The sequence below is a fragment of the Triturus cristatus genome, chromosome 1_1 (genome assembly GCF_964204655.1).
Source record: "Triturus cristatus chromosome 1_1, aTriCri1.1, whole genome shotgun sequence".
NCBI lineage: Eukaryota > Metazoa > Chordata > Amphibia > Caudata > Salamandridae > Triturus > Triturus cristatus.
This window is the reverse complement of record NC_140579.1, coordinates 576,846,180-576,860,291: the sequence shown is the minus strand read 5'-3', so window position 1 is coordinate 576,860,291 and position 14,112 is coordinate 576,846,180. Positions and strand designations below refer to the sequence as shown.

The 14,112-nt window shown below is 49.0% G+C and overlaps 1 protein-coding gene across 1 annotated transcript in view; it reads left to right on the top strand.

The window, feature by feature from the left end:
• Positions 1-14,112, top strand: part of LOC146870662 (receptor-type tyrosine-protein phosphatase V-like) — a 450,224-nt gene that overhangs the window by 75,278 nt on the left and 360,834 nt on the right. The window contains 1 exon segment of the mRNA XM_085643396.1: positions 1,433-1,702. Coding sequence (XP_085499522.1) covers positions 1,433-1,702 — 270 coding nt within the window.

Genomic DNA, 14,112 nt, shown 5'->3' with positions numbered 1-14,112 from the left:
ATGTTCCTATTTATGACCACCAATAGTGCTTATTTCGTTAGTTTTGCATGTCATTGTTTTGATATGCTAGACTTCCTTCTCTTCTGTAAACATTCCTTCATTCTTCCATTTAAAGGAAATTATGCATTTATAATGTACTAATGTGATTATATCTATTGTATATAGCATTTCCCAAACAACTGTATGTGGAGATTTTTTTTTAAAGTTAGATATTTTGTTATTGTCTTACTTTATCATTTACATATTACACAAGCTGCCATTGTTATGGTAGAGCAGTGCACTTGTGTACAACGTGTTAGTCCACAGAATTAACATTTAAATTGGTGGAATCGTAGTATATTCACTGAATAATACTATATCATGTGCCTCTCTGCTCTGGCTGTCCCGTATTGGCATATTTCAAAAATATGTCCTGTTCTGGATGCCTATAGGGTGTAAAATAAATGGTCCTAGCCAGCTACAGCCTAACCTAACTGGGTTTAATGTGCTCAGATATGAGCTAGGGTTCTCTAATGAAACTAAGTTCGAAACTGTGGAAACATCATTCTCATTCGATGCATCATGTACATTGTGGTTGTCATTATTACACTTATTTGTGTTTATAAAATTTACAGATTTTTAAGTGTAATATGTCTTTAATAATTATTTCAAACGTTATTACGTCCTAAAACAGATACCCATGTAGATATTTAAATAGTTTATTTATATAATTGGTAATGTTTTGATTCAATAGTATATAACTAAGTTTTATTTTGTAAAACAATCCATGTCAGTGCATATTTCAATAACTGAAATATTCATCAGTATCATTGTTTCAAGCGTGAGATCGTTATGTAGTGAATGTTGAACTTTAATTAGGTTACTGGTCTAACCTTTCAATCTGCAGTGACTTCAGCATACATTGAGTCACTGGGAGTAAATTAGTATTTCAGGACTGATTACTCAATTCAGTCATTCATCCATTTGTGAAGGTATGGGTGTTATCCACGGCAGCTGGTGCACCTTTTGTTGAGTCTGAAAGGTCCACACAGGCCCAATATCAAAGTCTTAAGGATAAGCACAAAGAACACGATCTTTACACACACTTTATGCATTGTGAAATCAGAAACCTCAGCACAATATCATTATTGATATCAAGATAATGCTTCTCCTGGGAGGGTTAGCTTTTGAGCCAGGAGTTGTATTTATAAGATTCTTCCCAACTGCTCACCTACTTTTTATCTTGAGATGGTCGATTCACTGTGACGTACTGTGACATCTAGCACCATCGAGCCACATCTAGCACCCTAGAGCGGCATCCAGAGTGCAAGGTGTTACTCTACAAACATAGCTCTGCATGCAATGTGTTTGAAAATACATTTGTACCTTCCTTTTATTGTTTACACCAGCTGACAGCTGTTTGTACATTGTGTCTCGCCTTTTGTTCCTCCAGATCCTCTACATTCAACTCACTTAAAGGTGGAAAATGATCACAGCCCTTCCTCGCTCGGCGTAAGCTGGACTCTGGTTGATGGAGGCGGAGAGCTCTGGCTTCTGCTCTACACCAACCACTCTTGGCTTCCTGTCCAGAATGTATCATTGGAGTCAGGGGTCACAAATTTCACCGTGGACGGCCTGCACCCCGGGACTAGATACTACCTTCAGATTGTGTCGCAAGCTGGACCATATCTCACAGCGTCACCTACAGTGACTGGATACACATGTGAGTACAGAAAATGACCCCTGAATCCCTCTGTTTTTGATCTCCAACATTCTGTCCTTTCTCAACAGATCAGCTGGCAATCCTTACAGGGGAGGATGTGTCTTCTTTTGGTGGTCTGCTAGACAGGAAAAGTGTTGCCCAGTTTGTAGTCTGTTGTCTCATTTGCATGATATATTTTTCCCAAAATTATTTTCTTTGAGATTTTCTTCTGCTTGTTTGGTTTTCCACTATGAAAAGAGAAGTAGATATTGAGTTGAACTTTCCCAGCCACTAACAAAGATGTTTCCATGAAAAGCATACCTGAGTCGAAACAGAAATCCTCGCCATATTTCTTTAAATCACAAATGTATTGCCTTTTAAAAGTACCAGATGGAAGCTTTAAAAAAAAAAAATATTTTTATTTATTATCCGTCCATTTTAAGCCCTGTGGTTTGCTGATGTAACTGATCCTTAGCAAGTAGTTCTTTGTAAATTCAATGGGAGCATGCACATCCAATAGTAGTTAGTTGTTAACATACCCTGCACAGACAAAATTAATAGAGAAACAGGGCGTTATATGTTGGTATATGGTTTCATCAAATAATAATTTTTGTCTAAAAACATTCCCATCATTAGCTTAAAACAAAGTTCACAGCTCGTGCTGAAGCCTCCAAAGAAGCAGCTCGAAAGAGTCCTACTGCAGGCGCTCCGAGGAGGAACATAAATGTTCAGGAAGAGAAAAAACCTTGACGGGTTTCAATATTGCAGCCAAGGAAAGAGTTAGATATTTGTATGCATTAGTGTGGTACAATGTGTATGATGAACAGATGCATGCAGCATGCCCTTCACCGGCGTAGCTGGGGGGGGGGCGGTCCGCCCCAGGCGGCACTATTTTCGGGGCGGCGGCCATGCGGCACAGTTGGCCCATGGCAGCGGCCTTTATAATTTATTTGCGGACACTGACACAGTGTTCCCTAGTAAATTATAAAGGCCGCCGTCATGGGCCATAAGTGCTGCGCGGCAGGCGGGCCCCGGCGCATGTGGGTCCCAGAGCCATCAATCTTGTAGCGCGCGAAAGCGCTACCAATGATGGCTCTGGGAATCATTTTTGGCCAGCCCCACCCCTGCGCTGAAAGTGTAGCAGTGACGTGCGCTGTAGTGTCCGGCGTGCGCGAGGCGTTCTAGCCTTCCGCGCCGCCGGGACGCGCTAGCGCTGACGCGTGACGTCAGACGCTAGCGATGTTAAAAATAAAGGGGCGTGGCCTCGACGAGCAGTCGGGAGCCGAGTGCATGCAAAGCACATGTCGGCTCTTGTGTATTCTTTAGCGCTTACGCGCTGCTATTTAAATTAGGCCTCTAAGAGCATTACACTGGCGACGAGGGTCTTTTGAGCCCTGATGTGCTGTTTGGGCCCCACAATACCCCTTCTGGCCACCCTGTTGCCCTGAGCCTGTGTGTGCAGGCCCCCCTCCTGGTGTCCTGGTGGAGCCTGCTATGAGGCCTGGTGAGGATCACTACATGTGCCCTGGAGGCCCACCGAGCCGTCAACGGTGCTGCTGTGTGCGCCCTGGTGCCCCACTCCTCGGCTGGTGAGGAGTATGTCTCGCCCAGGTGGTGCCACACCTGCCCCACGAGGTGCCTGACGACGACCGCGCCCTCCTAAGGTTCGGGCCCATGCCGGGTGTGCCTGCCCCAACCCAGCCGCGCCAAAGGGATCCCGCGGATGACGTCTGGAGGTAGGCGTGCCCACCATTGGGTATAGCCGCGCGAGGGAAGTCCACGCGCCGTGGCTGGAGAGGGTGCACGCCTGGTGGCGTCGACGCAGAGGAGCGGAAGCCGGTTCCACCGCGTGCCGCGCACGTGCCAAGATGGCGTCCATTCCCGCCATTGAGCCATTTGCCGTTGACGGCGCCCGGTCATCCCTGGCCCCGCGCTGGAGGGATTGGACAGACCATCTACAGATCTATTTCGAAGGGGCTGGCATCGCGAGGGAACGGCGCAGAGCGTTGCTGCTCCACCTGGGAGGAAAAGACATCCACCGCATCTACAAGACTCTCGTGGAAGCCACGCCGAAGACATACCACACACTGCTGAACGCGCTCAACACCTACTTCGAGCCCATGGCTAACAGAGACTTTGAGCGGTTCATCTTCCGTCAGGCCAAACAAGAGGCGGATGAATCCCTGGATGCGTTCCATGGCAGGCTGAAGGAGTTAGCGAGCACGTGTGGGTTCCACGACGAACAGGAGGAGATCCGAGGGCAAATCATACAGGGTTGTTACTTGTCTAAGCTCCGTGTCACGGTCCTCCAGGAAGAAGGAAAGCCCCTGGCAGACATCCTCACCCTCGGACGGTCGAAGGAGCTATTGCAAGCGAGAGCCTCGCATATGGAGGCGGCCCTACATCGCCCTATCAAGACGGAGCAAGTGCAGGTGGTGGAAGCGGTGAACGTAGTACGGCCAAAAGGAAGGCAAGCCGGAGAGAGACGGCAGCCGGAGGCAAAGAGGAAAGACTGTGGGTACTGTGGCGGCCAACCCCACCGCATGCAAGACTGCCTGGCGAGAGGGAAAAAGTGCAGCGCCTGCGGGTGGATGAACCACTTTGCGGCGGTATGCCGGTCCACCAAAGCCAAGAAAGAGGCGGCCCATGCGGTACGAGAAGAAGCAGACAGTGAGGACATGGACGACGACACCGAAAAGTTCCCAGTCCATTACGTGTTCGCAATCCACCAACCACAGAAGAAGAAGCGCAGACTTCCGAAATGTCGCATCCTAGTACAAAGTCAAGAGGTAAAGGCGACAATTGACACTGGGGCCTCCATCAAGCTGATGGCCGCCAATGTCTACCACCAACTGCGGGTCAAACCCCCGCTGAGAGAGGCGAAGATTCGGGTGTTCGCATACGGCCAGAAGACGCCCATTCCCCTCATCGGGTGCTTCAAAACAGAGCTACAACATGGGGAGAGGAGCGTCAACACCACCGTCTATGTCACGGAAGAGGGCAGCGGGATGCTGCTGAGCGGGCAGTCGGCCGAAGAATTGAGACTGATCTCATTCGCCATGGCAGTCCTGGAGGAAGAGCTGGATACAATCATGGAAGAATTTGGAGAGGTCTTCAACGGCATCGGGTGCCTGAAAGGAAAGGAAGTATCCTTACACATCGACCCATCGGTCCAACCAGTAGCGTTGAGACACCGGAGGATCGCCTTCCACCTGCGGCAGAAGGTCGAGGAGGAGCTGGAGGCCCTGGAGAAACAAGGCATCATCGAGAAGGTCAGTGGGCCAACCCCGTGGGTATCCCCAATCGTCATCGCCAGGAAGCCGAAGCAGCCAGGGCAAGTCCGCATCTGTGTGGACATGCGCCTCCCTAACGCCGCGGTCAAAAGAGAGCGACACCTGACGCCCACCATTGACGACATCTTGGGGGAGCTGAACGGGGCCAGGTGGTTTTCGAAGATGGACCTACGGTCAGGCTACCACCAGTTACCACTTCATCCGGACTCGAGGTACATCACCACGTTTTCCACCCATGTGGGCCTCAGACGTTATCGGCGCCTGAACTTCGGCATCTCGAGTGCCGCCGAGGTATTCCAAAATACCATCAGAGAAGTGCTCAGTGGGCTCCCCGGCGTGCTCAATGTGAGCGACGACCTGCTCATTTACGCGTCAACCATAGAGGAACACCACCAGCGGTTGAGAGGAGTCCTCAAGAGGATCCAGGAGTCAGGCTTGACCCTGCACCGGGAGAAGTGTCAGTTCCTACAGAAAAAGATCAGTTTCTTTGGGTACACCTTCTCGGACCAAGGGATGGCCCCGGACCCGGACAAGGTGAAGGATGTCCAAGATGCCCCAGCTCCGACGAACATCTCGGAGGCCCGGAGTTTCCTGGGCATGGTCAACTTCTGCGGCCGTTTCATCCCGGACCTCTCCAACCTCACCAAACCCCTCAGAGAGTTGACCAAATCGTCCACCACGTGGCAGTGGGGCCAGGAACAGGAACAGGCGTTTCAAGCAACGAAGGCGGCCCTGTCCGCGGACACTACCCTCTCATACTTCGACCCGGCAAAGCCTACCAACGTGGCGGTCGACGCGAGCCCGTTTGGGCTGGGAGCAATCCTGACACAGCTCCAGGACAACGAGGAGTGGGCACCCATTGCTTACGCCAGCCGGTCCCTGACCGAAACAGAGCAGCGGTACTCGCAAATCGAGCGAGAAGCCATAGCCATCCACTGGGCATGCCGGCATTTTCACGTGTAAGTGTATGGACACCACTTCACGGTAACAACCGATCACAAGCCACTCATTCCTCTGTTCCAAGGGTCGTCCTCAAAGCCGCCTCCCCGGATTGAAAAGTGGATACTCCAACTACAAGGGTACGGCTACCGAGTGGAGTACAAACCCGGGGCCACGAACCCAGCGGACTACCTATTACGGCACCCGCGGAAAGCCACAACAGAAGAGAAGGAGGAGGCCGAGGACACAGAGGAGTACGTCCGGTATGTGACAGAGCGGTCACGACCCCTCCCGATGAGCCTAGCCGCGATCATAGAAGCCTCAGAAGGTGATGAATGCGTGAGAGCAGCGGCAGAGGCTGTCAGGTCAGGAGACTGGAGGGCAATCCAAGCCTCGCTCAACAGAAAGACGCCTCAAGCCAAGCTGACACTGGAGTCATTCCTGAAAGTGCAGAGTGAGCTGTCCGTCGACGCCCAAGGATGTCTTCTGCGAGGCCCGAGACTAGTCATGCCAGCCAGCCTCGCTCAACAGGCGGTGGACCTCGCCCACAGGGGACATCAAGGAATGGTCAAGACAAAGGGCAGGCTCCGAGCCAAAGTCTGGTTCCCAGGCATGGATGCGATGGTGGAGCAGATGGTAAGAACCTGCACGTGGTGCCAAGCCGTAGGACAGCCGGAACGCCCTCACCCCGTGGCGACCGAAGATAACCCCCTGAGACCGTGGGAGTGTGTGAGTGCCGACTTCGGACACCTCTCCGATGGACGGTATGCGCTGGTCATCATCGACGATTTCACCAAGTACCCGGAGGTTGAAATCGTGGGGAGCCAGACAGCCACGGAGGTCATAGCGAAATTTGAGAAAATCATCGCCACTCATGGCATCTTTGGGGTGGTCAAGACCGACAATGGACCACCCTTCCAGGGGCAGGAGTTTGCCGAGTATCTTAAGAGCTGGGGGATCCACCACCGCAAAGTAACACCAAGGTGGCCCCAAGCCAATGGAGAGGTGGAGAGGTTTATGAGGACACTCAACAAAACCATTTGCATCGCCATGGCCGATGGATCTCCACTGGAGAGAGCAATCTACAGTTTCCTGCGGGAATACCGGATGACCCCCCACGTCACAACCGAGGCAGCACCAGGAACAGCCACCATGGGGCGAATTGTAAGTGACACGATCCCTCACCACCCCACTTGGGTTCCGGCACAAGCCTCAAATGAGAAGACCCTAGCCAATCGGATGCGCTCGAATGACCACGCCAGCCAGCGAAGGGGTGCTAAAGAGTCCACGATACAACGACAGGACCGAGTGTATGTGAAGGACCGCTACCCAGGCAGCAAGTTCAGACTCCCATTTGAACCACAACCATGGGTCGTGACCCGCCGGACAGGCACGATGGTGACCGCTCAAAGAGGAGCCGAAACGGTCACGCGAGATGTGTCGTTCTTCAAAAAGGTCCACCCCGGAACACCTTCCCGTCCCGGGACCGAGCCAGAGGGGCCGGACCCCGACCAGCCGAGCGGAGATCAGGAGGGGGAGGACAGGCGGAGTGAGGATGGCGGTTCCCCGTCCATCCCAGCCACCCCGGGGGGTAGTCCGCCTGGCGGGTCCCCAGCCAGGGCAGAGCCGAACACCCCAAGGCGCAGAGCCCCTGAGGTGGCCTTTTCCAGAGGCGGTCCATCCCGCTACAACCTGCGGAAGAACCCGGCACTGTCATCCCAGCTGGCGGACTATATGGTGTAACCTGTAAGGACTGGCAGACTGGTAACAGACTCATCGTTGAATTTTTGGTCCTATGTTTTGTTTAACGTTTATAAAGGTTGGAAGGAATGTAGTGTCCGGCGTGCGCGAGGCGTTCTAGCCTTCCGCGCCGCCGGGACGCGCTAGCGCTGACGCGTGTCGTCAGACGCTAGCGATGTTAAAAATAAAGGGGCGTGGCCTCGACGAGCAGTCGGGAGCCGCGTGCATGCAAAGCACATGTCGGCTCTTGTGTATTCTTTAGCGCTTACGCGCTGCTATTTAAATTAGGCCTCTAAGAGCATTACATGCGCCACCGCCACACGCTCTCGAGTCTGGAGAGTGCAGGGAGATTTGCTGCAGAGATACCTAAATAAAGTAGTTAAAAGCGTGTTTTAAGCACATTGGAACCAGTGCAGAACACCTGTCATTAGTCGTCGATGGGTGGTCACTGGTCTGTGGTGTATGATTATCGAGGCCGGCTTGATGATGTCAGGGAGGTCACAGCGGCAGACGACGGGGCGTGTATTCAAGCGACGACGCACGGTTGACACTGAGTGAGTTTATTTACAATAAAATAAACGCTTTGTGGTGGTAATGAACATGTCCCAAATGACGTTCCGACGGTTTCATCCGGCTTTATTGAAAAACATTTGCGTTTGTTGGTGTTGTGGGGGCCTTTGTTACGCCACTGGCTCGGCCAGATTTTAATAATATCGATGACTTCCATTTTGCCTTTTCTCAATTTGCTTAATGGCACGTATTGTCTTGTAATTGAAGCATGCCTCATTTATCAGGGGCCTGCCCACAGAGAGGGCTTCAGAGCAGTGTCGGGGAGATTGGGGAGGGGGGTTATTGGGCGCTGTGTTTAGAAATAACTCATGGGTGTTAAAGCACCTGCTGCAGAGCTTCTGGTGTGTGTCTGAGAGTTCTCAGGCAACAAACATGTAAATATAATTCAGATGGTTAATGTACCTGCTGTGGCTGGTTTGACTCATCATAAGGAAGCGCAGAGAGTTATGCCTGTTGCAAAGAACATGTAGCATACGGATCACAGAACTATGTTTCATGTAGATAGCTCAGTGGGTTCTGGAACCAGATCCGAAATACCCAGCACCCTACGGTTTGGGGACCCTGTGATGGTTGCAGGGCCCTTCCCTTTAGGTGTCTTTAGGTGTCTACCCCGTCCTTAGAAACGTGGGTTACCCTGTCGAGTCTGAGCCTGGAAACAATGTCGGGTCATGAGACACACCTGGGATGTGTTGATTTGATCTGGAGTCCATATCTGTTCCTGAAGTCCCAGGTAGCAGGCGTCCTGCCCATTTGTAGAAGTGAGCTCCAGATAACTGTGTGCAGCCATGTGTGAGCCTATGCAGAAGGGTCGTGTCTGGAGGCCTCGTGTGGGACACTGTGTCCGTCTGCTGAGGTGCCCCCCACCACCCTCACCATCATCCCTACCTGTAGATTCTCCACTTCTAGAGGCGACCAGACAATCATATTTTCCCAACGTTCCCTTGTTTCGAGTCACCGCATGTGGTTTTACTGCATTATTGGGTTTGCCTTTAATAAGAGCACATGGGTCATGGCTGGACCGACGCTGTCCTTTCTGAGACCAGGGTGCGATGGCTTAGAGGAGCACTGCAGGCTACTCGTAGAGATTTTGATCAGAATTCACGAGAAGATGGCCAGTTGTTTAATTGTCATGATGTGTTGATTTAGTGGTCACAATCTTCCATTTCTTCAAGTCAATTAAGAATCGGTGAGTGGCACGGTGGATCAGTTATGGGTTGGATGGTTATGTAGATTCGAGGTGGAAACTAATGCGGAATATTTATATTTACTCAGGTGATAACGGTGGATATTTACATGCTCTGGCTTGGGACTATAAGCGTCAGTGTAGGTGGGCAGTAGTCACTGGTTGTCATATTAGAGATGTGATAGACTTGTTAAAATCATATGGTGACCTTTCACATTCTCCGTACAGGAGAGACCTAGGACGTACCGCTTTTCTGGACAGGTATATTATGGATTTTGGTCGGGACCCTATGGGAGTGGGATATTACATGTTGGATGACAGGGAGTGCGCTTCGCTGCTGCTTAGATTTAAGGTCACGCTTCACAGGGTTTAAATGATGGGGTAATTTGACAAATATATTATCTTGCCCCACAAATATGATGGACAATTCAACTGCGCAGTATGTTGTATGCTAACGTTAACTTTGCATGTATATTATTGGAAACATTACGCTTGGATAATGATGTGATGTGTTGGACTACTGTGGGATACTGAAGCAACGTCTGAAACAAGTCAATCAAACGGTTTTTGTGAGATAATGCGCATGGGTTTTCACTGACATGTCACAAATTGTATTGGAATATGTTAACAATACACATATGTCACCAGAAAATGTGTGTGGGACTAATTTGGAATGACATGTAGCATTACAATTGGAATTGTTTTCAGTTTTTTAGCCCTGACAAAGTCGTAGGGTTACGCCCTTTGACGACCAAACACGTGTTGGCTAAGGCTTAAAAGAAGAGGCCAGTGGGCCGAAAACAATAAAACCACAGGAATATTGATTACATACTGCACTATCATTTAAATTGTTGGCGTGTGCTTAAGGTTGTATGATCATAGCTTTCTTGAGAGTACTCATGAAACGTTCTAAAAGCCCATTGGCCTGTGGCCAAAGAGGTGTGCTCTTCTGAAGCTTCACATTAAAATGCTGAGAAAATCCATCCTAACAGTATTTTGGAGCCCCTGTTCAGAACAGCTTTGAATTTATGACCCAATCTCAGCTATTTCATGCCCTCTTTGCACAGGCACACTTGTCTATATTCTAAAGCTCTTACATTGTATATTCAGGGATAGGGAGGTTAGTGTTGGGCACGCAGCACCTACGCTCCGACCATTGCTTTCACCTGCAGTGGAGCAGGGAGTGGCGTCGTAACTTAAACCCTCCCAATTCCACCCCGCTGTTCGCTGTCCTTTTTCCCCAGCACCCGCCTGCCCCCTGCTACCTGCCATGGGCGGCAATATGAGGGATAGCCCCGGGAACCAGAAGCTCTAGCTACGCCACTGTTGCCCTTTGATTCTTCGTTTGATTTCCACACTGAAGTTAATCAAAGTGGGCTCACAGACCTGTGTGTGAAACACCCCGGATGAAGTCTGTGTCCCAGCCCTGCAATCTCTCCTCCACTTTACTATCCTGTCTGCAGCCTTTTACCTCCATGTGACTATAACAGGCTGGAATGCCGCCTGCAGTTTGTAAAACATGTTTATAAATCCTTGAAATAGTATCAGACAACTTCCAGGAGATTTCCATCCCCAGCCCCGGCCCCTTTCATGTTCCAGCAGTGAACAGTCTGCTTAGGACCGGTTCCTTGAGCCATAGAATAAGCAGGAATGTGACGTGGGCGAGCGCTTGTTTTACGGCTTGTTTTTACCAGAAGGTCTTTCTCGGACTGAACAAAACCCATGTAAAGGGTTCATTTTTTTTCAGTAAAAAAATCAGGTTTGAGCTCTGTTGCTGTTGAAAACCTACACGGTAAGCGATAAAATATTGATTTTAGTTATTGTATCTCTATTTTATTCACAGCTTTTATGTAGCCCCGGAGACAGGTTTTATTTATGTTGGAGAACAGTGCATGTTTCCGTTTGACCTCTCCTGTCTTGGCTTTCTGGATTAGTAATCAGGCCATGGAAGGGCTGCTGCACTCTCTCTCTCTCTCTCTCTCTCTCTCTGGCTACTGGAGATGGTTGGCTTGCTGGCCCGGCTCGCTGGATGCCTTTCTAGATGTTGCAAAAGCCATGGAAAATGTTCTTTCAACACGTCCCGTTGCAGTAGCCTCTTTCGCCTAGCAATATAAAGGCAGGATTAATAAAGAAACCAAGGGCCCCACTCGACATAGCTGGGTGTTAACCCAAGAAGCTCTTACGTACAATGGACTGAGCTCCTATTCGCCTAAGATAACACATGGCTCACATCTAGCAAGCACAGTTTTAATTGGTTAAACGCGGCACAATGTTTTCCTTGGATTCGTGCTGCTTCTCGTGGCCGGTGTGCCAAGAATTATAAATGAATTAAGCCTCTCCTCTACAGATAAAATAAAATAAAACAAGCATTGTCTGCCAGCAGCCCTTTTGGAGAGGCTCGGGCGGTTTCTGTTAGACCTGGACTGGAAACACAGGCAGGGACATTTTAGGAATTTTGGGGGCCTGGGCCAAACATTTTGGGGGCCCCTGGTCAGAACAGCTTTAAATTTATGATCAAATTTCAGCTTTCTCATAACTTCTTTTACAAGGTTACTGACACTAGACAGGCAGACTGGTCCAAATTCCAAATGTGTTTCCATCTAATAATCAGGGATAGTGATGTATGTTTTCATTAGTGTAATATAGCATTATATTACTGATAATAATAATATTATTCCACATAATCTCAACGATCCATTGCCATTTGGCATATGTGATCTAAAAGGAACTTTTTTTATAGATGTTGCGGGGTGTTGAAAAACATAAATGCAACATTTCTCTACAAAGTGTAATACTCCCACACGTTACCTGTATTAAAAACAAATTAAAGGAAAATGGTATTTAAAACAATGTATGTCTAAAAATTATTCAAGGTCAGCAGGGCAGGACTGTGTGGAGATCAGAGCCAGATCTATCAGGGGGCCCCCTGAAAGGCTGGGGCCCTGGGCCAGAGCCCACTTTGCCCATGCCTTAAAACGTCTCTGAACACAGAAAGTTCAGGACACAGAAAAGAGTTCTCCACATCCGACTCAACAAATCAAGAGCTATTACCAGGGGAAACGCAGAGTTCAGGGAAGGAGGGAAGGCGTCAGGTCAAGAACAGCTCTGCTTCTCCCTGGTTGTTAGACACATCACACAGTGGCGGTTGGTGACATTTGAAAGTGGTGCGCCGTAAAATTATTGTCATACTGCACTTTAGCGAGCGAGCTCGAACAACCCACGAGGGTTATGGGGAGGCTCTTACCCCGAGAAAAATTTGAAAAAAAGAGTGGAGAAATGGTGCATTTTCCAGTAATTTTCTAAATGCCGTTAAGTGTTAAATCATGCTACAGAGCTTTAGTATTGCACTTTGGTCACCAGTTAGTTTTGACATCAATCCCCAATGATTGCTATATTCTGAAATCACATAACTGCACTGCATTTCTGTTTGAGATACTCTTCAATACCCGATTTGACAGGGAAACACAGTGGTCCATCACTTCTGCCTGGTTGCTTCCCAGCTGCAGCGAGCTGCCTTGAGCTGTACACACCATGGCTAATTGTCCCATGTCTGCACCCGTGCAGGAAACACAACACTCATTAGACCTACTCACATGCACATATGTGAAACATTTCCATAGAAACACAGAGCCATGGCACTGGGGACTTGCAGGAGGCTGCAACTTCGCCTATTTTTAGCGCTCGTTAAAATACATGCATTCTTTCCCCCCAGCAGGTGTCCCAGGGGTTATGAATTCATCCTCACGGTTAACTTATTAATGCTGCCATACATCAAAGGAATGAGATTAAAAATGCATTTCATTTGCAGAGTGTGCAACATCGGTCTTACAGAACAGGTCAGGAAACAGCCAAAGCTATAGTCAAAAAAGCGTTGCATGAAAGTAAACAACGGCTGGGACATTTTTCCAAAACTCGTTCCGACTCTAATCTTGGGTAGAAGCGTAAAGACATACATTACATTGACAGTCAATAAAGAGTATGTATACTGGCCAATGGGTGCTGAGTAATAAAATAAGGTTTCAGCATGAGCCCAAAATTCCTCGAAAGTGCCGTACATTCATCTGCCCTCACTCATGTACAAATAACAAATATGTTTGGTTTGATGCTAGCCAAATCACAATGTGGTGGTGTCTGCAGTAATAATGACCACATTGATTTAATCGCCTATAACTACGTCCTTTGTTTAAATTAGACACCCTGGCACTCTCCGTGATCTGCAGTCACCTCCGGCAACTTATATCACACCATACACCAGGGTCAGAAAGTTCAGAATGCGATTCTAAGCAGACAAGATGGCGCGCGCCAAATTATGGGCTAGTGTGGTGCAGCTGTGAGAAACTGACAGTTGTTTGTCACACCACACAGTACAAACTGTTTGTGCACGAGAGGTCTCAAAGTCTGTTTACACGAAGCAACTCGGTTCTTCAATAGCTGCAACAAGTCCATTGAGGGAGTGGAGGCCTGAGAATTCCCCTAGAACGACCCCGGAGGAATGTCACCCCTCTGAGAGCTCTGAGAATTTTGTGCCGTTTTGAAAGCGTGAATGAACTCAGAAATATGTGACACCTGAGCCCTACTTAGTTCACATACTTGCCATATTCCGTCCAAGGTTGTCTACTCTACAAAGGCACGGAGCTTGACGTTTAGTTATATGTTTACATACAGCAGCAGTTGGGGCTTCCATTTTGGTTTCTGGGGACTTGGAA